Genomic DNA, 24,206 nt, shown 5'->3' with positions numbered 1-24,206 from the left:
TGAGTGGCAAGTCTTTAAAACTGATTATTATTGGGATTGGATCCTACATGGGCACCTGGAAAACTGAAGTGCTGTGGTTACCTCATTATATTGTTAGAAAAATAAACTAAATTCACTTTAGAATTGGAAACCAGTTAGGGGATTTGCAGACGAGCTTTTAGGGGAGATGTCTGTAACAAAATAAGTATAGTTAGATGTAGACTGAAGGGATGCAAGATCATTATCTAGTGGTCCAAGAGGAGAATATTGCAGTACTTGAGGAAGGAGGTGATGAGGGCAGGTATTAATATTTTTGTTGATTCAGATCTTAGGAACAAGTGGATTCTAGAAATTGTTTTAAGTTGTTAGCGGCAGGAGGAGCTAAGGGCTTAGGTATATGGTTTGAAGAGCAGTGCAGAGTCAAGAGTTACGACCACATAACAGACTTGTGATACAGGAGAAAATATGTGTCATTTACTGTCATAGGTAGATCAAGTAGGGGGTAATGTTAAATGGAGGAAGGATGCTGAGTTTTGTTTTGTTTTGTCCACATTGAGTTTTAGAAAGCATGATGAGAAACAGTAAAATATAGATTATACACACTGTGGGATTCTGGATAGAAGAGAGGTGACATCTGGGCCAGCGATTAAGACTTGAGCGTCATCAGTATATAGGTGCTAAAGAAAATCATGGTTCTTTATGAGTTGTTCCAAAGGCCAAAGATATAAACTTGAAGGATACCATCACAGAAAGAGTGTGATGAAGAGCAGTCATGGAATGTCGACATGACCTCAAGTCCGACTGTGCAGGCTCATAATGGTTTACAGCTATCACATCATATAATATAGTGCAGTCAATTAGGATAGGTAGCTATGTTCTGTATAAAAGCCAACAGAGAGCAATAGAGAAGGGTGTTCAATTGCCGCGCCAACAGATCACTCATTCAGATGATGAAGACCAATGTCACTTTATTTTCATACAGGTCTACGCGTTTCTGGAGCACCTGCTCCCTTCCTCAGGACCATCAGGTTAAAAATAACATCAAATCTGTTCCACAGAGATCAGACACATCATAAGTAGTGAAAATGACATCATAGGGACCACCCCCTTAAGAAAAAAACAGCGGGAAAAGGCTGCCACGTTGTCAGCTATGACGTTTACATAGAAACAATAAAAAAAAAAAAAAAAAAAACATCAAACACATGAATGTCAAAAAACACCTCTGTAAATTGTGAATCACACCCATTACATGTTGCATGAAAAAACGGGATGTGTGTAAAAAATAAAATACATAATGATAATAATTAAACCGTGTATATGCATGACATGTCCATATAATATGAAAAAATGAACATGAAACAGTGTAGAACCCGGAGAAGTACGGGTGCATGAAACATCAAGTGCATACTGTGCTTAAGCAGAGATGGAAGAGCGTCAGCATCAGTCTCTGCCGCCACCAAAGGGGAATGAAAAACAAGTGAAAACCGATGTGGATTGAACCTCAGGTAAGAGCAAGTGTAGTTGAGTGTGCAAAACATGGGAACATAGAAACCCCGACAGTAATAGCTCACGGGCAAAGGCTCATGACCGCAGTGTACTATAGGGCAAGAGCGTGGGAAAAAAAGGTCTGAGCATGCGCCCAGGATAAGTATCAGGAACCGACAGGTCAAACAAGTTCAAAACCGTGGGAACCAATCTACAGCGCATGCGTGGCAGCCGAAAAATAAAACAGATACCGAGAAATATAGATAAAAAGAGGGGAAAAAATCCCAGGGACACCAACAATACAAAAATAGAATTAATATATAAGGAATTGAAAAATTGGAGAAAAAGGAAGGAAGCAGAAGAAACCAAAAAATCCTTTGATGTCATGAAATCACAGATAGATCAATCTGTTGAGTCCCATCACCCAAGAGAAATTAACACCGTGAATAAGAGGGATCTAATCAAAGAATACCCTACAACCATATATATACACATAAAAACACAGAAAAAAACAGAGAAAAAGAACGGGACAAAATGCATATATACATCTGACTGTATATATGAAAAACTATATAACCACAATAGTGTAAAAACATATGTACACCTATATAATTGCATATGTCATATAACGCATACTATAATAAGAGGCCCAAATATAGAGCACATGGGCCCAGGTCCATAGAGGACAATGATAATGAAAACTATGATCAAAAATATGTATATAAAAATATATATATTTTAAATGTATAAAAATATATATAATAAAATTAAATAAATATTAAATAAATATTAATATCCCATATCTGAACGGCCAAAGGTGAGATATGTATAAATTATCGTAGATAAGAAAATACAAGATAAAAATAGTTAAAATTGCATAAAAGGAAGGGAGGTAAAAAAATCCATATGTATATATGTGGAAAATAAATACAGTTTAAAAACATGATAAACAATGTCAGTTAAATAAATCAGTTACCTCATTAAGGCCCCGAGGTTTTAAGGTGTTGAGTTTGTAGATCCAGTAGGTTTCTTTTTTATTTAAGATCTCCATCCTATTGGGATTATGGGTGGGTATCTGCTCGATTGGAGTGACTTTTAACTCAATTTTTTTGTTATGATATATAGTAGTGTGCCGGGATAATCCATGTAGCATATATCCCACCTTGATATTGTGCCTGTGAGAATTAATTCTATTATGCAGGGCTTGGGTCGTCCTCCCCACATACCGCTTATTGCAATCACACTCGATCAAATAGATAACATAATCTGATTGACAGTTAAGGTGTCCTTGTATAGGGAAAAAAGTATCTCCCAGGTCAGACCCAAAACTGACCCTACCATGTTGTATCGATTTACAGCATAAACAATTTTTAGCCATACATCTATAGCTTCCCAAAGGTTTACTGGTACTGATAATGTTGGAAGGACTCCTCAATCTACTTGGTGCCAACTGGTTCTTTAAGTTGGAGGCCCTACGAAACGTGATTCCAGGGAGGGGGGGTAAAACATTCTTGAGAAAAGGGTCATTATGAAGTACAGACCAGTGTTTCTTTAGTATTCCCCTAATAGCATCACTATCACAACTGAACGTGGTAAGAAAATTCGATGAAAACTCATTTTTGGAAACGGGTTTAACATTTGACGACACGGTTGTGCTGGAAGGAACATCTAGAACCTGATGCCTATTAGTCTGATACGCTTTCTTAATAACAGGCAGAGGGTATCTTTTATTCAGAAACCTTTCCTTCAGGACCAAGGCTTGATCCTTGAAATCACCATCTAATGTGCAGTTTCTCCTGACTCTCTGGTATTGGTTTTTGGGGATGTTAAGCAGCCATTTGTTATAATGGTTACTGTTAAAATTAATGTAACCATTGCAATCTACTTTTTTGAAAAAGGTTTTTGTCAGGATTGAACCTTCAGTATGTGAAATAGTAAGGTCTAGGAAGTCAATGGAGGACTGGTTCACAGTAGGTGAGAACCTCAGACCCCAAGTATTGTTCACTATACCCTCTAGAAAAATAGAGAGGTTATTGTCAGTGTTGTCCCAGATTAAGAATAGGTCATCTATGTACCTCTTATAAGTCACCACATGTTTGAAAAGTTCGGAGGAGTAAACATGCTTCATCTCAAAAAGCCCCATTACTAGATTTGCAAAAGTGGGTGCAGCTTTCGAGCCCATGGCTACGCCACAGCATTGATGGTAGATCTTATCTTGGAATGTGAAAAAGTTGTTCTTGGAAATAAATTCCATACTGTCCAAGACAAAATTCTTTTGTGCAGCAGGTAGGCGATCATCTACCTCTAGAAACTGTTTGAAGCATTCAAGCCCAAGGTCATGAGAAATATTCGTGTAAAGGGATGCGATATCTAAGGTCACAAAAAGAAACGAATCCCTCCATGTGACACTCTTTAGGATATCTATAAGATGAGGAGAATCCCTAAGGTAGCTTTTCAGATTAAAAACATGCGACGAATATTTCTCATGACCTTGGGCTTGAATGCTTCAAACAGTTTCTAGAGGTAGATGATCGCCTACCTGCTGCACAAAAGAATTTTGTCTTGGACAGTATGGAATTTATTTCCAAGAACAACTTTTTCACATTCTAAGATAAGATCTACCATCAATGCTGTGGCGTAGCCATGGGCTCGAAAGCTGCACCCACTTTTGCAAATCTAATAATGGGGCTTTTTGAGATGCAGCATGTTTACTCCTCCGAACTTTTCAAACATGTGGTGACTTATAAGAGGTACATAGATGACCTATTCTTAATCTGGGACAACACTGACAATAACCTCTCTATTTTTCTAGAGGGTATAGTGAACAATACTTGGGGTCTGAGGTTCTCACCTACTGTGAACCAGTCCTCCATTGACTTCCTAGACCTTACTATTTCACATACTGAAGGTTCAATCCTGACAAAAATCTTTTTCAAAAAAGTAGGTTGCAATGGTTACATTAATTTTAACAGTAACCATTATAACAAATGGCTGCTTAACATCCCCAAAAACCAATACCAGAGAGTCAGGAGAAACTGCACATTAGATGGTGATTTCAAGGATCAAGCCTTGGTCCTGAAGGAAAGGTTTCTGAATAAAAGATACCCTCTGCCTGTTATTAAGAAAGCGTATCAGACTAATAGGCATCAGGTTCTAGATGTTCCTTCCAGCACAACCGTGTCGTCAAATGTTAAACCCGTTTCCAAAAATGAGTTTTCATCGAATTTTCTTACAACGTTCAGTTGTGATAGTGATGCTATTAGGGGAATACTAAAGAAACACTGGTCTGTACTTCATAATGACCCTTTTCTCAAGAATGTTTTACCCCCCCTCCCTGGAATCACGTTTCGTAGGGCCTCCAACTTAAAGAACCAGTTGGCACCAAGTAGATTGAGGAGTCCTTCCAACATTATCAGTACCAGTAAACCTTTGGGAAGCTATAGATGTATGGCTAAAAATTGTTTATGCTGTAAATCGATACAACATGGTAGGGTCAGTTTTGGGTCTGACCTGGGAGATACTTTTTTCCCTATACAAGGACACCTTAACTGTCAATCAGATTATGTTATCTATTTGATCGAGTGTGATTGCAATAAGCGGTATGTGGGGAGGACGACCCAAGCCCTGCATAATAGAATTAATTCTCACAGGCACAATATCAAGGTGGGATATATGCTACATGGATTATCCCGGCACACTACTATATATCATAACAAAAAAATTGAGTTAAAAGTCACTCCAATCGAGCAGATACCCACCCATAATCCCAATAGGATGGAGATCTTAAATAAAAAAGAAACCTACTGGATCTACAAACTCAACACCTTAAAACCTCGGGGCCTTAATGAGGTAACTGATTTATTTAACTGACATTGTTTATCATGTTTTTAAACTGTATTTATTTTCCACATATATACATATGGATTTTTTTACCTCCCTTCCTTTTATGCAATTTTAACTATTTTTATCTTGTATTTTCTTATCTACGATAATTTATACATATCTCACCTTTGGCCATTCAGATATGGGATATTAATATTTATTTAATATTTATTTAATTTTATTATATATATTTTTATACATTTAAAATATATATATTTTTATATACATATTTTTGATCATAGTTTTCATTATCATTGTCCTCTATGGACCTGGGCCCATGTGCTCTATATTTGGGCCTCTTATTATAGTATGTGTTATATGACATATGCAATTATATAGGTGTACATATGTTTTTACACTATTGTGGTTATATAGTTTTTCATATATACAGTCAGATGTATATATGCATTTTGTCCCGTTCTTTTTCTCTGTTTTTTTCTGTGTTTTTATGTGTATATATATGGTTGTAGGGTATTCTTTGATTAGATCCCTCTTATTCACGGTGTTAATTTCTCTTGGGTGATGGGACTCAACAGATTGATCTATCTGTGATTTCATGACATCAAAGGATTTTTTGGTTTCTTCTGCTTCCTTCCTTTTTCTCCAATTTTTCAATTCCTTATATATTAATTCTATTTTTGTATTGTTGGTGTCCCTGGGATTTTTTCCCCTCTTTTTATCTATATTTCTCGGTATCTGTTTTATTTTTCGGCTGCCACGCATGCGCTGTAGATTGGTTCCCACGGTTTTGAACTTGTTTGACCTGTCGGTTCCTGATACTTATCCTGGGCGCATGCTCAGACCTTTTTTTCCCACGCTCTTGCCCTATAGTACACTGCGGTCATGAGCCTTTGCCCGTGAGCTATTACTGTCGGGGTTTCTATGTTCCCATGTTTTGCACACTCAACTACACTTGCTCTTACCTGAGGTTCAATCCACATCGGTTTTCACTTGTTTTTCATTCCCCTTTGGTGGCGGCAGAGACTGATGCTGACGCTCTTCCATCTCTGCTTAAGCACAGTATGCACTTGATGTTTCATGCACCCGTACTTCTCCGGGTTCTACACTGTTTCATGTTCATTTTTTCATATTATATGGACATGTCATGCATATACACGGTTTAATTATTATCATTATGTATTTTATTTTTTACACACATCCCGTTTTTTCATGCAACATGTAATGGGTGTGATTCACAATTTACAGAGGTGTTTTTTGACATTCATGTGTTTGATGTTTTTTTTTATTTTTTTTTTTATTGTTTCTATGTAAACGTCATAGCTGACAACGTGGCAGCCTTTTCCCGCTGTTTTTTTCTTAAGGGGGTGGTCCCTATGATGTCATTTTCACTACTTATGATGTGTCTGATCTCTGTGGAACAGATTTGATGTTATTTTTAACCTGATGGTCCTGAGGAAGGGAGCAGGTGCTCCAGAAACGCGTAGACCTGTATGAAAATAAAGTGACATTGGTCTTCATCATCTGAATGAGTGATCTGTTGGCGCGGCAATTGAACACCCTTCTCTATTGCTCTCTGATGTCTGCCACTGGGTGGCTGCAGCCGTGGATCTTGTTTTACATGCACTTATAGTAGTTGTGACTGTCACAACTACATCAGGTGAGTGAGTTTACTCCCCCTTCCCCACCCCACATATATCGGGGTAAGACCCTATTTGCGCTTTTTTGTCCACAGCCTCCTTCTATACCTGTATAAAAGCCAAGGCAGGGAATGCAGCAACCTTTTTTAGGATACTGAGAGTACAAAAATAAAGACATGAAGACAAAGCACTAAAAGATTGGACACATATCCCCAATAACTGCATTGGACAAATGTATTTATTAACTGCAGCAGTGAAGTAATTTGGTGAATAATCACAGCAGTGAAAGATATCAATGAAATGGTTTGTGATACAGAGAGTCAATAGAGAGACAGGAGACATGCCAGAAGTAGTGCCAGTCTCAGTGTGATTGCTTAGTTATATTGTGTAATTGGCATCTATCCAGCTGCTTGGACTTACAACTAATATATATATATATATATATATATATATATATATATATATATATATATATACTTATTGTTTAATGTATTAGAAAGCAGAAGTAAGTGAGTACAATATTTTTCATAGATGAGTCCGAAATAAATGTCAAGTGGTGTGTTTGCTTGTTGACGGCAAACATTTGTAGTGTTATTGTTTTTGTGAAGGAGGGAGTAATTTTTTTTTCAAATCAAAAAGAAAACTTTTGAAAATCCACACATTTATCGGTGGTTACACCTCATAAAGTGAGTGTCTCAAACTATTTTTTGGGGGCATATCTATTTTACTTGCCAATTCAGTGCTGGCTTTTTGGACCTACCTAGAAATTCTTATATTGTAATTTCTGGGAAGAGAATTTTGTTGAAAAAAAAAATAAAGTAAAATAAAAAATGTAGACATGTAACTGATAATGTCTATTGCTGCATACCTGTTTTGCTATGGAAATTTGACAACTGTACACACTACACCTATACTTAGACCTGTTGCCCCATTTTGTTATTTTGTTTATGTCTGCAATCAATGTCTAAAGGTATTTTTCCAATTAATTTCTCATGTTATACATTTATGCTTGTTTTGCAGGCAATGGCAATGGGGATGATGACAGAATATTATCATTACATCTTTACTACGTTGGTAAGGTTCAAATACTGCTTTGATGGTCTTATTGATGTTATTTATGTATTTATTTATTTATTTATAGAGAACCATTGATTCCATGGTGCTGTACATGAGAAGGGGTTACATACAAAATACATATACAAGTTGGAATAGACAGACTGGTACAGAGAGTAGAGGGCACTAACCTTGCGGGCTTATATTCTATATTGTTGAGAAGTTCTACAAAGGTCTATTATACTTTGGGGTTGAGTTACCAAAATATTTATGCCAGAAATGTAAGACACTTTAAAAAGTTGCAATTTTCCTGTTGCAACTTTGGTATTTTCAATTCAGTCCCAGTGAGATCCATCAAAGTGTGCGGAGCATTGCCGGGAAGGGGTGTGGTATGCCCAGCTGCCGAATTCATCAAAAGTTTCACTATTACTTATGCCAAACATGATACTCCAGTTCTCGACTGGAGTAGCATTACTGGTGAGTTGCAAGTAGGTTTATGTTATCGAGAAGCTTTGTCAAATTCATTATGTGGCATGAACCTCCTAATGGATTTAGTGCATCCTAGTCCAGCACACTTCTTCATAAATACTTCTGTGTACAGTGCCAGTCTTAATGAATAGGCCCTCTTATATGTAAATTCCTGACGATTTTCAAAATATAAATTTTCATTCATAGGCAGACCTTAAGTGGCTAGTCCTGCTATGAGCAGTTGATACACTCGTATTGAATGAAGTTACCTCTCCATGAGCTGAATATCAAAAAAGCGCATTGTATTTCATATACAGTATACTGCATGTTCATTAAAGTTGCACTCCTCTTATACATCTAAGGATACATGCACTTTCTAGGATATATATGCATAACAGAGGCTGATAATTTAGGTCAGGAGACTCACTATCGAGGAAGACATAACACAATCAATACAATTCCAACGTGTGAATGTACTCCAATACTAACTCACCTGGAGTATTTTAACTTGGTAATTTTTCCCTGCTCGGTTCCATGATTATACATTTACCATTTCATTATAGGCACTGTTTCATGATCTCCAGTCTGATACCAGTCCCTTACATATAAGTCTCCTATGTAAACATGAGGTCATCATCCATGAAGTAATTCATGACAGGTCCCAGAGACTTTCCTTTCTTTCCAGAGCCAACTTTCTTATTTCTCTGTATGTCTTTGATGCAACCCAATGAGCAAAATCCTTATTAATTTGAGGAAATTATTTTAATCTTGCTTAAAAATCATCATTCTTGGCAGTACATCATTTTGTGCAAATAGGACATGTAATGCGAACGATGAGATATGCACACAAAACTTTCATCAGTATGTCTAAATAACCTTTCAAGGAAACACTAATCAGGTTGCATGTAGCAGATCAGGGCTCATTTAATGGCCACAGGTCAGGTGCAGACATATCATCACTGGTGCAAAGTTATATCCCAAAAGCCATGAGAGCCTATTTCCACCTCCAAAGCAGGTCTTCACTTTATGACTGCATACACTGTGTGCAGAATTATTAGGCAAATTAGAATTTTGATTGCATGATACTTTTTATACATGTTGTCCTACTCCAAGCTGTATAGGCTTGAGAGCCAACTACCAATTAAGTCAATCAGGTGATGTGCATCTCTGTAATGAGGAGGGGTGTGGTGTAATGACATCAATACCCTATACAAGGTGTGCTTAATTAATAGGCAACTTCCTTTACTTTGGCAAAGGGGTCAGAAGAGAGATTTGACGGGCTCTGAAAAGTCCAAAATTGTGAGATGTCTTGCAGAGTGATGCAGCAGTCTTGAAATTGCCAAACTTTTGAAGCGTGATCACCGAACAATCAAGCGTTTCATGGCAAATAGTCAACAGGGTCGCAATAAGCATGTTGGGCAAAAAAGGCACAAAATAACTGCCCATGAATTGAGGAAAATCAAGCGTGAAGCTGCCAAGATGCCATTTGCCACCAGTCTGGCCATATTTCAGAGCTGCAACGTTACTGGAGTATCAAAAATCACAAGGTGTGCCATACTCAGGGACATGGCCAAGGTAAGGAAGGCTGAAAAACGACCACAACAAGAAACATAAGATAAAACGTCAAGACTGGGCCAAGAAATATCTTAATGATTTTTCAAAGGTTTTATGGACTGATGAAATGAGGGTGACTCTTGATGGGCCAGATGGATGGGCCAGAGGCTGGATCAGTAAAGGGCAGAGAGCTCCATTCCGACTCAGACACCAGCAAGGTGGAGGTGAGGTACTGGTATGTGCTGGTAACATCAAAGATGAACTTGTGGGACCTTTTCGGGTTGAGGATGGAGTGAAGCTCAACTCCCATACCTACTGCCAGTTTCTAGAAGACAACTTCTTCAAGCAGTGGTACAGGAAGAAGTCGGTATTGTTCAAGAAAAACATGATTTTCATGTAGGACAATGCTCCATCATATGCATCCAACTACTCCACAGCGTGGCTGGCAAGTAAAGGTCTAAAAGATGAAAATATAATGATATGGCCCCCTTGTTCACCTGATCTGAACCCCATAAAGAACCTGTAGTCCCTCATAAAATGTGAGATCTACAGGGAGGGAAAACAGTACACCCATTTCGGAACAATGTCTTGGAGGCTGTGGTGGCTGCTGCATGCAATGTTGATCGTAAACAGAACAAGCAACTGACAGAATCTATGGATGGTAGGCTGTGGAGTGTGATCATAAAGAAAGGTGGCTATATTGGTCACTCATTTTTTTGGGTTTTGTTTTCATTTAAGAAATGTTTATTTCTAAATTTTGTGCAGTTATATTGGTTTACCTGGTGAAAATAAACAAGTGAGATAGGAATATATTTTGCTTTTATTAAGTTGCCTAATAATTCTGCACTGTAATAGTTAACTGCACAAACAGATACAGTGCTGGCCAAAAGTATTGGCACCCCTGCAATTCTGTCAGATAATACTCAGTTTCTTCTTAAAAATGATTGCAATCACAAATTCTTTGGTATTATTATCTTCATTTAATTTGTCTTCAATGAAAAAAAAAATGTCATAAAGCCAAATTGGATATAATTCCACACCAAACATAAAAAAGGGGGTGGACAAAAGTATTGGCACTGTTTGAAAAATCATGTGATGCTTCTCTAATTTGTGTAATTTACAGCACCTGTAAGTTACCTGTGGTACCTAACGGGTGTTGGCAATAACTAAATCACACTTGCAGCCAGTTGACATGGATTAAAGTTGACTCAACCTCTGTCCTGTGTCTTGTGTGTACCACATTGAGCATGGAGAAAAGAAAGAAGACCAAAGAACTGTCTGAGAACTTGAGAATCCAAATTGTGAGGAAGCATGAGCAATCTCAAGGCTACAAGTCCATCTCCAAACACCTGAAAGACCTGAAAGTTTCTGTGTCTACGGTGCGCAGTGTCATCAAGAAGTTTAAAGCCCATGGCACTGTGGCTAACCTCCCTAGATGTGGAAGAAAAAGAAAAATTGCCGAGAGATTTCAACGCAAGATTGTGCGGATGGTGGATAAAGAACCTCGACTAACATCCAAACTAATTCAAGCTGCCCTGCAGTCCGAGGGTACAACAGTGTCAATCCGTCAGCGTCTGAATGAAAAGGGACTGTATGGTAGGATACCCAGGAAGACCCCACTTCTTACCCCGAGACATAAAAAAGCCAGGCTGGAGTTTGCCAAAACTTACCTGAGAAAGCCTAAAATGTTTGGAGAATGTTCTCTGGTCAGATGAGACAAAAGTAGAGCTTTTTGGGAATGCCATGAACATAGAGTTTACAGGAAAAAAAAAGAGGCATTCAAAGAAAAAAACACGGTCCATACAGTCAAACATGGCAGAGGTTCCCTGATGTTTTGGGGTTGCTTTGCTGCCTCTGGCACTGGACTGCTTGACCGTGTGCATGGCATTATGAAGTCTGAAGACTACCAACAAATTTTGCAGCATAATGTAGGGCCCAGTGTGAGAAAGCTGGGTCTTCCTCAGAGGTCATGGGTCTTCTAGCAGGACAATGACCCAAAACACACTTCAAAAAGCACTAGAAAATGGTTTGATAGAAAGCACTGGAGACTACTAAAGTGGCCAGCAATAAGTCCATACCTGAATTCCATAGAACACCTGTGGATAAATCTCAAAATGGCAGTTTGGAGAAGGCACCCTTCAAATCTCAGGCACCTGGAGCAGTTTGCCAAAGAAGAATGGTCTAGAATTCCAGCAGAGCATTGTAAGAAACTCATTGATGTTTACCGGAAGCGGTTGTTCGCAGTTATTTTGGCTAAAGGTTGTGCAACCAAGTATTAGGCTAAGGGGTACTTTGCACATTGCGACATCGCTACTGCGATCTCGTCGGGGTCAAATCGAAAGTGACACACATCCGGCGCCAGTAACGACATGGCAACGTGTAAAGCCTAGAAGCACCGATAAACGATCGCAAAAGCGTTGAAAATCGGTGATCTGTGTAGTGTCGGTCATTTCCGTAATTTCGCAGCAGCGACAGGTACGATGTTGTTCCTCGTTCCTGCGGCAGCACACATTGCTGTGTATGAAGCCGCAGTAGCGAGGAACATCTCCTTACCTGCGTCCCGCCTGCAATGAGGAAGGAAGGAGATGGGCCGGATGTTTACATCCCGCTCATCTCCGCCCCTCCGCTTCTATTGGTTGCCTGCCGTGTGATGTCGCTGTGATGCCACATGACCCGCCCCCTTGGGAAGGAGGCGGGTCGCCGGCCACAGCGACGTCGCAGGGCAGGTAAGTGCCTGTGAAGCTGCCGTAGCGATAATGTTCGCTACTTGCAGCTATCACAAGATATCGCATCTGCGATGGGGGCAAGGACTATCATGCTCGGCATCGCTACAATCGGCTAGCGATGTCGCAGCATGCAAAGTACCCCTAAGGGTGCCAGTACTTTTGTCTGGCCCATTTTTAGAGTTTTGTGTGAAATGATCAATGACTTGATTTTTGTTTCATTCTCTTTTGTGTTTTTTCACTGCAAGCAAAATAAATGAAGATAATAATACCAAAGAATTTGTGATTGCAATCAATTTCAATAAGAAACTGAGTATTATCTGACAGAATTGCAGGGGTGTCAATACTTTTGGGCAGCACTGCATCCTCCTAAGATTGATAAATCTAAAAAAAAACCGACTCCAACTTAGAAAAATATTAAGCTTTGATATTTACGAGTCTTTTGGGTTGATTGAGAACATGGTTGTTGATCAATAATAAAACAATTCCTCTAAAATACAACTTACCTAATAATTCTACACATGGTGTAAAAATATAGCTGTCATTCACTAGTAGGACCATTCAATGGACTCAAATGTGTACAGACACTGGGGATTTCAATGAATAAAATGTAAGTTATATGAATCTTTTCTACCAAACCTATAATCATTCTGTTCATCTTCTCCTTCACTATTCTGCACTGTCCACAGATCGGTCTGCATTTAAACCATGACAGGTTCATAATTATCCTATATTTCCAAGTGTTGTGTGCAATATTTCCTATGTATTTATACCAGTTGCTGCTGTAATATTGGCATTCAAAGCCGCCAGTGTATTCCCCCTTTGTAATAGCAAATATTACATTTTTCTAAAAACATATAAAAAGCTTAAATTACTATAGTAATAAGATAAAAATTGTATTTTTTTTGTTGTACTATATTTCCTTTTTATGATCCTATATGTTGTTATAATGTTCTGTCACGATGTGACTGTGTGATATCGAGAGATGGCTAAATCTAACTTTAAGGTTACACCTAACAGCAGAGATGCCTGAGTCCAATTCCTGGCTATACTCCGACCAAAACTAATCTGATTCCCCCCTTCCACCAGGGTAGGAAGACACAGAAGTGAGAAGGAAACACAGATAAAGACAGACAAAGGAAAACTAAACCTCAGACACACTGCCTAAACTAAAGAATAGACAATAAGAGACTCAAGAGAAAAGAATGAGCATGTCGGTGGCAACAAGGGTTAATCATAACCGTGCTCAGCAACAAGTACTACATTCACCAGATAGTCTGGATCACAACACCTCACCAGACCAGCTAAGATAAACTATAGCTGGTATAGGTGGAAGGATCTAGCAGCATATAAACAAGGAGAGCAGATATAATTGGCTCCCCAACACCATGTGATCAAAGGAGACTAAAAAGCAAACTAGCAGATATTAACTCTTGCTAGCCTGTCTATGAACTACAACTCCACAGGTTAGCGCAATTCTCTGCCTGCGCTGATCACAGACACCAGAGAAGTTATCGGGCGGTGTGTCAGAATCTGTTGTCTGAACAGGCAAAGATTGTAAAAATCTCAGTGTGACAATTTCATGATAGAAGACTTCATAAGAGGTTAACACTCCTTTCGCCTCACATTGTACACCCCTTTATAATGTTAGTTATTGTGAACTTTATTTTCAGCACATACTATGCATAATATAAAACAGTAAATTCTATATCCAGAGAACAAAATATCAATCATAGAATTGAGTGGTTTAATGAATGCACCTAATGACTAATGACTGTGTGCCATGTGGACGCAATGTTCTATAATATCTATGCTCGGATGCAACACAGAAATCCATCTCCTGTGGAGACTTCAGTGACTGTCAGTATTATAGATAATGTGCACACGCTTAATCATTGTACAAGCAGTGTCTGCCTGGAGCATTTCTGATTACAGGTTGATTACGTATTTCCTTAATTCCTTTTTTAACCCCATAATAACTAATTAGAGTTAGTTTACTGCACTTGGTGCTGGGCTTTTATCCCATACTACTATACGCTTATGGGGTGAGTTATAGCTCCAACTCTTGTGATCTAGCAGGCTGAGAGTCTGGCTGTCAGACATGGCTTCTGCTTCTATTTGGCTTGTTACACAGCACTGAATAAGCAATATTTAGTGTAGAGGAGCATCGGCTTTGCTGATGCTTCTGTAGGATTTGGCGATCACATGATCGCTGGGTTTCCGCTAGCATAGAAGATCAGCTCAGCTAGTGACTTGTGTCACTCCAATTGGATAATATCCCCTCCAACTGGACCTACTATAGATATAAATAAAGAAACTAAAATGTTCCCTAACTATCTTTAATGATCTTTTAAGGGAAAAACTTTGAAAAAGAAATACATGCATATAAAATATTTACAAATAATAGAAAAAAATTCAAAAGTCCCCTTCCCTTCTTGATAAAAACAGTTATTTTCATATATAATGTATTTTATTATAGTGCTGGCTAGAAGGTTGAGCACCTGTTCATGCATTGGCTTTTCTTGTCCTTATTGGAATATGCACATTGTAGATTAAGACTGAAGGCATCAAAATCACAATAGAGCATATATAGAAGCAAGAAGTAAAAAAAAACGTGCAAAGAAACGAGAATATGTGCTAATTCTTTGATTCCTCAAAGTACCCCCCTGTTACTCTTATGACAGACATACACACCCTTGACATCTCTCAATCAGCTTCAACAGGCAATCATGGGGTATGGCTTTCCTACAGTGTTGTAAGGCTGTTTTCACATTGCGTTTCTGCCTAAGTTCACTGGTCCCATCGGGACATCCGCCCAAACTCCCCTTCCCCCCTCGCAAAGCGTGTTTCGGACGCATGTACCGACAGGGCCATTGACTATAATGGAGCAAATGGAGTCAGCCTGTGCTCTGTCTTGCACCATTATCGGGGATATACATTTTCTGCAGGGAGACACCCAGACGAAGCAGACAGAGAGACCGAAAGACTTGCATTCTCTTTGTCAAAAAAGCATGCAGAATGCAACAAAAATGCAGTACAAGCACACTAACAAAGCATTGCACTAACACTGGCCCTATAGCTGGGTCCGCATTCACTGTTTTGCAGCCTGGCGATTAATGGAGCTACTAACAGCTACTGACTGCTGGCTTCAGCCCTTAGAAGGACTATTTAGGAGTTTACAGCACGAACGCTATTGTGATGCCCTAGACTAGCCAGGTAGTCACAGGTAGACCCCCGCATTACACCTGTCCCCCAATAAGGTAACATCAGCCAACAAGTAAAACATAGTCACCTCTCTCAGTGCTTGATGACCACACCAGGGGGCGGAGCTAGGCGGTTGGCAATGCCCACCTAGGATTTCAGAGGGCCTGAGGCAGGAAACACAGGCAGTTCAGTTGTAGATTTGAGTAGTGAGTAGTCAGTGTGGAAGCAGGCCTGTGCCCAGGTCTGCAGCAGTCTGACAGGTGTCGGGGTTGCAGCCCGGGCATCTTTGGCTAGGAGGCAAACGATGTCCTTAGCCTGCAGGAGCCGGGAAAATGGCTCGGTGGAACCATGGTGGACCGGGACAGGGTAGTGGCCCGCTGGTACCGACCCGGGGAACCGACTTGGAAACCGGAGCACACAGGGGGGTACTCAGACCCTGAAAAGAGGTCCAGAATCCACTGGACTGAGTTAATTAACTGATTGCGGTCTGGACTATAGGTCCTTTCCCACCCAAGTCCCGACTGAAGACAACAGCCCACCGAGGGGGATAGAAAGCCACCGCACAGGCAGAGAGATCCCACGGGCCAGCGTCTGTGGGCAAAAGGGCTCTCCCGACATCCACAAAGCCGGGGAGCGGACTCCCGTCGCTGAAGCGCAGGCAGCCCAAATACACAACACGGTGCAGGAGAAAGGCCAAGGCCACCAAACCGGGTGGGGGGACCAGACGCAGCCTAGGTTTACCAGAGACTTGTATGTGTCAATAACAGTGAGTACAACAGTGCCATCCGGCGGCGAACCGCCCTGCACCGCCCAGCTATCCCCAACTGGCCCCAGGGCCACCATCCCTGCCCACGGAGGGGTTAACATCTTGCTGCACTACCATCTCCCCCGGGTGCAGCGGTGGTGTCTACCTTCACCACATCCTGTGGGTGGCGTCACGAACTTAAGCGCGGCGCTGGCTGTGCACCTACCTAACCCTCCACCAAAAGCGCCAGCAACCCCTTTCAGAGCGAAGTGACCCCGGGTCCGGAGGTGCTCGAACCACCCAACAACGAGCCCGGACCCAAGCGGCTCAGCTGGAGCCGAGCGCGGGGTCTTACACTATCACTTACAAGGCACTGCACTGTTACTAGCCCTATAGCTGGGTCCACATTCACAGATTTGTGGTCTGGCGATTTATGGAGCTTTTAGCAGCTAATGGACACTGTCTTCAGCCCTTAGAAGGACTGTTTATTAGTTGGATCTATGAACGCTCTCCTGCACACACTACAGTCTATCTACACCGCAAGCTCCCCAATGACTGTCTGTTCACAAAATGGCCACTGGCTTATATAGCCCCTATGAAGCTGTGCGGCCAAGCCAATCACAGTAAAACCACAACAAAGATGGCTGCGGCGTTACTGTGATCACAAGCAACATCAAATGTGTTCATTGGCTGGAAAACAGGCGCCAGGAAGTCAGAAATGAAAATGAAAGTATCGGAGCGGATGCTGTTTTATTTGTCGGATAGCGAATGGTGCAAATAGCCTGTTATCCATCGGATACCGAATAGTGGCAAATACATTCGCTCATCCCTATTGATAATCTGTCCTTATCAGTAAAATATTGCCCCATGTTCTTATTAATAGAGTTAAAGTGTTTTTTAGGAAAAGGCATCAATATTCGATGTCCATCACTTCCACTGGCAAAGGCATAAACAATGTAAAGAGTGGCAGTTCGCAGATGCTGCAGCTGAGCTCCTAATTACATCCGCGTCTGCATCAAACAGCCGATCAGTGGGTGTGTCACGTGCTAGATGCCCACCTATTAATTACTGATGGATAGGTTGCCATATCAAAGTGGTGGTAAAATCCATTAGGCCTTGTGCCGACAGGACTCTTTTTAGCATTTTTTCTAGCATTTTTTCTTGCTTTTTTTTTTAATCAATAAAAGCAAGAAAAAAATCATCCCAGCAAAGTCTATGATGATCGTGACTTGCTGTGCCAATGTTGCGTCTTTTCCAGTTGCTTTTCTAGCGTTTTTTTTCCTGCTTTCTTACCCAATTGACTTCAATGAAGTCAGCGAACAATGCAGGATAAAAACACGAGTAATGCCCATTGCTTTTTTTGTGCTTTTTTATGTGCTTTTTGTCATCCCTGAGGCTCCCTGCAAAAGAGATGAACAATCGTGATTGGCAAAAATCGGAAAAAATTGTACGATTTTTGGCCGGATCGGACATCGGATCATTTAATGCAAAAAATGCTGCCAAGGTAAATGATCTGATGGCAAAAACCTTCTTCTCCCTGCTCATCACAGCATTGTCAAGTATTGGCATGGCTGTGATCGGCCACTGTGAAAAGAAAAGGAAGTAAATGGGTTAAAGCAGTACATAATTACAGTGTTCCCACGGCTGCAGCGTTTCTTCCGGGCCCGACAATTATCTCTAATGAATACTCACTGGTTTCCCTGTCCACAGGCGGATCTGATTGGCTGCAGTCAGACCCCGCCCCCAGACAGCATCTGTTGATTGGTTGAAATCACAAGTGCTGTCTCATGGTCTATATTGTGGTATAAAAAAAATAAATAAAACAATTGCTGTAGGGTCCCCTCTATTGATACCAGCTCAGATAAAGCCAGCTACAGACTGCAGCAGCCCTCAGCCGTGCCCTTATCTTGGCTGTGTTGTGCACCGCCCCTGCAGCAGTCGGACTGATTGGATCCGGGGTTTATTATGGCTCAAGGGTCTCTGGACCCGGGGGCTCGCGGCCACTCAAAAATAAAAGGGGACTATTTACAGGGGATTAGTGTTTGTGATGCCACCCGTGGTTCGCAATAAGTGACGTACTGCCGCTGCTGATTGGAGTATGTGGGGGAGATGGAGTGGGGCAGCCAGATGATGTTCCCTCCACGGGTAGGGGAAGGCTCTAGGACTCTGGATAGTGGGATGCGCATGGAAGGGTGGTGCAGACTGTGCAGCAGGCAGGACGCAGGGGGGAGCAGCGTATTCACTCAGGCCGTGTGAATGTTGGTGCGACCATCAAATAGACTATTGAATTTTTTCAGTGAGAGGAACAAAATTATAATCTTGTGATACCTTTTAATGGCTAACTAAAATAAAATAAAGGGATGTTATAAAGCAAGCTTTCGAGACATCTCAGGTCCCTTGATCAGAGATGTCTCGAAAGCTTCCTTTGTAATATCACTTTATTTTATTTTATTTTAATTAGCCATTAAAAGGTATCACAAGATTATAATTTTGTTCCTCTCACTGAGAACATTCAATAATTTTTCAACTGACTAACACGGTACCAAAACCTTTTCACTTGTAACCATCAAATAGACTTTGAAACATAAGTAAACCAAGTCTCTGGGTGCTGCTGCCTCTCTCGGGAGCTCGTCCTGGAATCCGTTCCTGTTGGTATTGCTGATGGTCCTGACCTGCCTCCATGCTCTGATGTTTAGACGGTTCTGAGTGACCCCACCATAAGAAAAAGGAGTGCAGTTCCCTGTGACACCCTGACTAGTTCAGGGTCATCACACTTGTGGTTATTTAAATTATTTAAATAAATAATTAAAAAGAAAACAGTGTGCGGTCCCCCAAATTTTGATAACCAGCCATGGTAAAGCCCGACAGCTGGGGGCTGGTATTCTCAGCCTTGGGAGTCCTATGGTTATTAGGCCACCCCCAGGCTAAGAATAGCAACCTGCAGCTGCCTGCTGCTTGATGCTTTATCCAGCTCTTCCAAATTGTCCTGGTGTAGTGGCAATCAGGGTAATACAAGAGGTTAATAACAGCCCATAGCTGTCACTAAGCTCTAGATTAGTGATGGCAGGCGTCTATGACACCCCGCATCACAAATCTCTAAGTAAAAATAAATAAACATCAACACCAGAAAAATCCTTTATTTGAAATAAAAGAAAAAGAAACACCCTCTTTTACCACTTTTTTAACCCCAAAACACCTTTGAAGGTCTGACGAAATCCACACAAGGTTCCACGAAGATTCCAGCACTGCTGGATCTGAAATTACAGCATGTGATCATGGAACATGACTGAATGTTGTAACTGCAGGCAGAGAGTGTGCAGAGATTAGTGGTGACGTCACTCAGGTTAGTGACTGTCACAGCTGGACATTCACGTGTGACTGCAGATAACCTGACTGACGTCACAAGGTGAATCTTGTTTCTGCCGGTGGATCATGGGGGTTTCTTGCAGATCCACATGCATGAACGTCACCGGGGTTCCCTGCACCTAGACGTTGCGGGCTTTACCGCGGGACTTTGCTGGAGGGAACTCCAGTCTGTGAGGTGATCCATATTTCAGCAAGCTTGGGTCGTAATGGTGATGACCCAGGGTTACTATGGCAGTGATCGGGCCCCCATAATCACTTTCTAGGGACCTGATCACCAGGTAGAGGTAAGAGATCCATCTCCCTGCCTTCTGACTGCTGCGATTGCACTAATCGCAGCATTCAGGGGGTTAAATTGCCAGGAGCAGCGTGAGCACCTCTCCAGGAAGTGAGAGCTGAGTACCGGCTGTAACATCAGCTGGAGACCTGGCGGCAAGTCAGTGATCAGTTGTCAGAGTCAGTGATCAGTTGTCAGAGTCAGTGCTTAGTTGTCTGAGTCAGTGCTCAGTTGTCAGTCAGTGATCAGTTGACAGTCAGCTGTCAGTCAGTGGTAAAACAGGGTATTTCTGATGTTTAAAACTGATATATGATCATGTCCTAAAATGGACACTGTACTCGTGATCACTTTCCAGGCACCTGATCACAACGGAGAGGTAAGAGATCCCTGCCTTTTGACTGCTCTAATAGCAGTAATCACAGCATTAAGGGGGTTAAATTGCCAGCAGCGGTGCAAGCACCACTCCAAGTAATGAGAGCTGGGTCCCAGCTCTAACATCAGCTGGAGACCTGTCGGCAATCACGGGGGTACAGCGCCTTAATCCCCGTTATTGCCATGACAAAAAAGCACAAAAAAACATCAAATAAAGCATGTGAAAAAGCATGAAAAAAGCATGAAAAAAGCACATTTTTCAGCAGCTTTTGGGCACATAGTCTAAAATTTATTTTTCCAGTTTGAAAGGGAACCTGTTACCAGATTTGGCAACTATAAGCTGCAGCCACCAGTGGGCTCTTGTATACAGCATTCTAACATGCTGTATATAAGAGCCCAGGCCACTGTGTAGAACTTAAAAATCACTTTATAATACTTATCCAAACGGTCGATACAGTGCAGATGGGTCAGATTGGTGTCTCCGTTCTCCGGGTGCAGCGCCTCCTCTTTCGACCATCTTTGTCCTTCTCTTCTGAAGCCTGGGTGCATGACGCGTCCTATGTCTTGTACATGCACCGACATTGAGGTCCCACGCAGGCGGGATCATAGAATCACATAACGTTATAGTTGCAAGGGACCTCCAGGGTCATCTGGTCAAACCCCTGCTCACAGCATGTACTCGATAGGTCAAATAAATGAAGGGCATTGTGGAAACTGCAAACACTTTTGAATTCACTATAGAGCCTGGGAAATGCATGGACTGATCCTGGCATTCTAAGGTTTTGGTCATGTTCATACTTATCTTGTCATCACTTTATAGAGCAAAGCACAAGTATAACAGATAGTTTATTTAGCAAATTAATAATGAACGAAAATGTCCCATAGGACCACATTGTCATTCTTATCCACGCAATTGATGATTTACAAATTTGAATTAAAAAAGATATTCATAGAACAGGAGTGAATTTTCAATAATTTTATTTCCAGCAGATGCATATTTTTTGTTCCTGATTAAATATCTAATGTCTATGTATCTTTTTGCCTTTTGGCACACATTTTCACGTTTACGCACAAAAATGGCACACGATGCGAGAACTAAGCATTTAAGCCTCTTGTACCTTATCCCTTAGTAGTTGATTTTTCATTTCCTTTTTAATTTCTGGCTCCACAAGATACAAATATAAATGTTAAGAACATCGCAGTGCACAATAGGCCTTTGATATCTATTTTTATGAAGTTCAGTTGGTAAGAAATAAAAATTCTCTAGGTATTTGAGTAGTCGACAGCCAACAAATTTATGTTTATTATTAATTATCTATTCCACTAAGCTGGAGGAAAACCTTCTATTAATTATGACTTATGCATTTAATGTGTAGGTATGCCCAGAGGTAGAGTAAGAAGGGATCGGTAATAAATGAGTAGATAAGAAATCTCTATTAACGCCACTGGTGAGTAGTGACAGATATATTGCAGAGGTGATGTTATAATGCAGCGTTCCTTCAGGCTGTGTTCTTAGCTTGTTCTGCGTGCGCCTAGGATTCAGTAGTATGAGGCCCTGGGGATCCTAATGAATTGGCCTATTACTTCATAGTGTAAGCATCTAAATGCTCCTGAGTCAAACCTTAGTCCCTAGATTAACACTTGCCTCCGCAAAAAAAAACACTAAATGTTTCCAAAACCTAAGGAAATATTTTTTAAAAGACACTAAAACAATTGCTAGACTGTCATGAAATATATTTATATATATCCCAAAGCAGTATTGGCTGATGTAAATAAGGCTATGTGCAATGTTCTTTGCCACATGTAGTACAGGAATGATCATTTTACTCTTCTTGCTATTATTTTTGCACTATGAACAATCATGACATCAATATTATAAAATGTATATAACAGAAATTCTATGTGAAATAACTCGATCTCGAGGACGAGTTCCTATTCCAAGGTGTCAGGCCCCTTTGAGACGTCCGTGTTGAAACAGGTGCAAGTCACACGTACCAGTATGGTTATATGTTTGACATCTGTGTGTCATACATGTGTCGTCTGTGTGATGTCCGTGTGACGTCCGTATTTGCATATGTGTGATATCCGTGTGATATCCGTGTGACTGGTACCGGTAAAAAATGCATGATACTGAAATGAATGTTTTTTTAATGTGTAAAAGATGGCCAAAGCCTGAAAAATTATAGATAGATATAGAAAGATAGCTAGATAGAACAGATAATATAGATAGATAGAACAGATAAATAGAGAAATATAAAGATAGAAAATAAGAAACAACATATAAATTAGATAGAAAGAAAAGATAAAATGGCTCAATAGATATAGAGGCAGCTAGGTTGGCCAGCTGTTTTACAGCATTTTTATTTTTTAATTTAAAAAAAACAATGAAGTGGGGTCCCCCCCAATTTTAATATCCAGAACAGGAACAGAAGCAGGTTCAGGCTGCAACCATCTGGTGTCTGCTGTACCTTTGCTGGTTATTAAAAATATAGGGGATCCCATGCTTATTTCTTAAATTTGTAATTTTTTTTTGCTTAAAAAATGACAAGGGATCCACTCCATTTTACTAAAACCAGCCAAGGTACAGCAGACAACTGAGGGCTCATATTATTAGGGTGGGAAGGGCCATGGTTATTTGGCCCTTTCTAGCCTAAGAATTGCAGCCCACAGCCGCCCCAGAAATGGCGCATGCATTAGATCCATTAGATTAGCGGGGGTTGTAAGCAAGTGACAGCAGTGCTAAAGACTTTTTTTTTACAGATACTTTGCTGTTCTTTAACATAGGAAATTGTTTTCAGTCTTGTAATTTTTTAATAAATACTGCTGTATAAAAACAGATTGCTCACAGATTACATATGGATGACAATTGAGGAAAGCATTGTGTGTGATTTCTGAATGAACCTGCACCAACCTTTTTTACACACTTGTGTGAACTTAACCTCATCACAAATCACCTCAAGTCGTATCCAGAACAAGCATAGTAAAGCACAATAATACCACACACAGCTGTTAGAGGCATGTCCTGGCTATGTGTCATATTTGCCAGGTACAAGATGGAGTTACCCCTTGATACCACTCTATACACTCGTTATCGACTGGCGCTATACATGTACAGCAGATGTCGGTAAAGAGTTAAATAAAAGCTAAATGTTACTTATTTGCAAGAATTTGATGATTGCATGTTCTTATTAGTTGGTTTCTACATTTATCCTTGACTAATATTGTCCAATAATATTTTGTTATACAATCAGAAGACCATAAAAAGTAACAAATATTTAAGATTAGAGTTAAGATGTGAAGACAGTTTTCATTGCACTGTATTGTAGTGGTGAGGAATATCGATGTAGTCTTCAGACCAATTTTATATTTCAATATACTGTAACTAGCTGTACTATCCGGCTTCGCCCGGGTTAATAACTGCTGTTCACAAAATAGAATGTATTAACAAAAATGTATTCTGCACACAAAAACCCACAAAACAAATAGATAGAAATGTAATTATT

At 40.5% G+C, this 24,206-nt stretch overlaps 1 protein-coding gene across 1 annotated transcript in view; it reads left to right on the top strand.

Moving 5' to 3' along the window:
- Positions 1 to 24,206, top strand: part of GRIK3 (glutamate ionotropic receptor kainate type subunit 3) — a 1,015,705-nt gene that overhangs the window by 513,161 nt on the left and 478,338 nt on the right. Inside the window, exon 5 of the mRNA XM_075336050.1 lies at positions 7,965 to 8,018. Within this exon, the coding sequence (XP_075192165.1) occupies positions 7,965 to 8,018 (54 nt within the window). The remainder of the gene's footprint in view (positions 1 to 7,964; positions 8,019 to 24,206) is intronic.

The sequence above is a fragment of the Anomaloglossus baeobatrachus genome, chromosome 2 (assembly GCF_048569485.1).
Source record: "Anomaloglossus baeobatrachus isolate aAnoBae1 chromosome 2, aAnoBae1.hap1, whole genome shotgun sequence".
NCBI classification, from domain to species: domain Eukaryota; kingdom Metazoa; phylum Chordata; class Amphibia; order Anura; family Aromobatidae; genus Anomaloglossus; species Anomaloglossus baeobatrachus.
The sequence above is the reverse complement of the archived record's forward strand: the minus strand, read 5'-3'. Positions and strand labels throughout refer to the sequence as shown.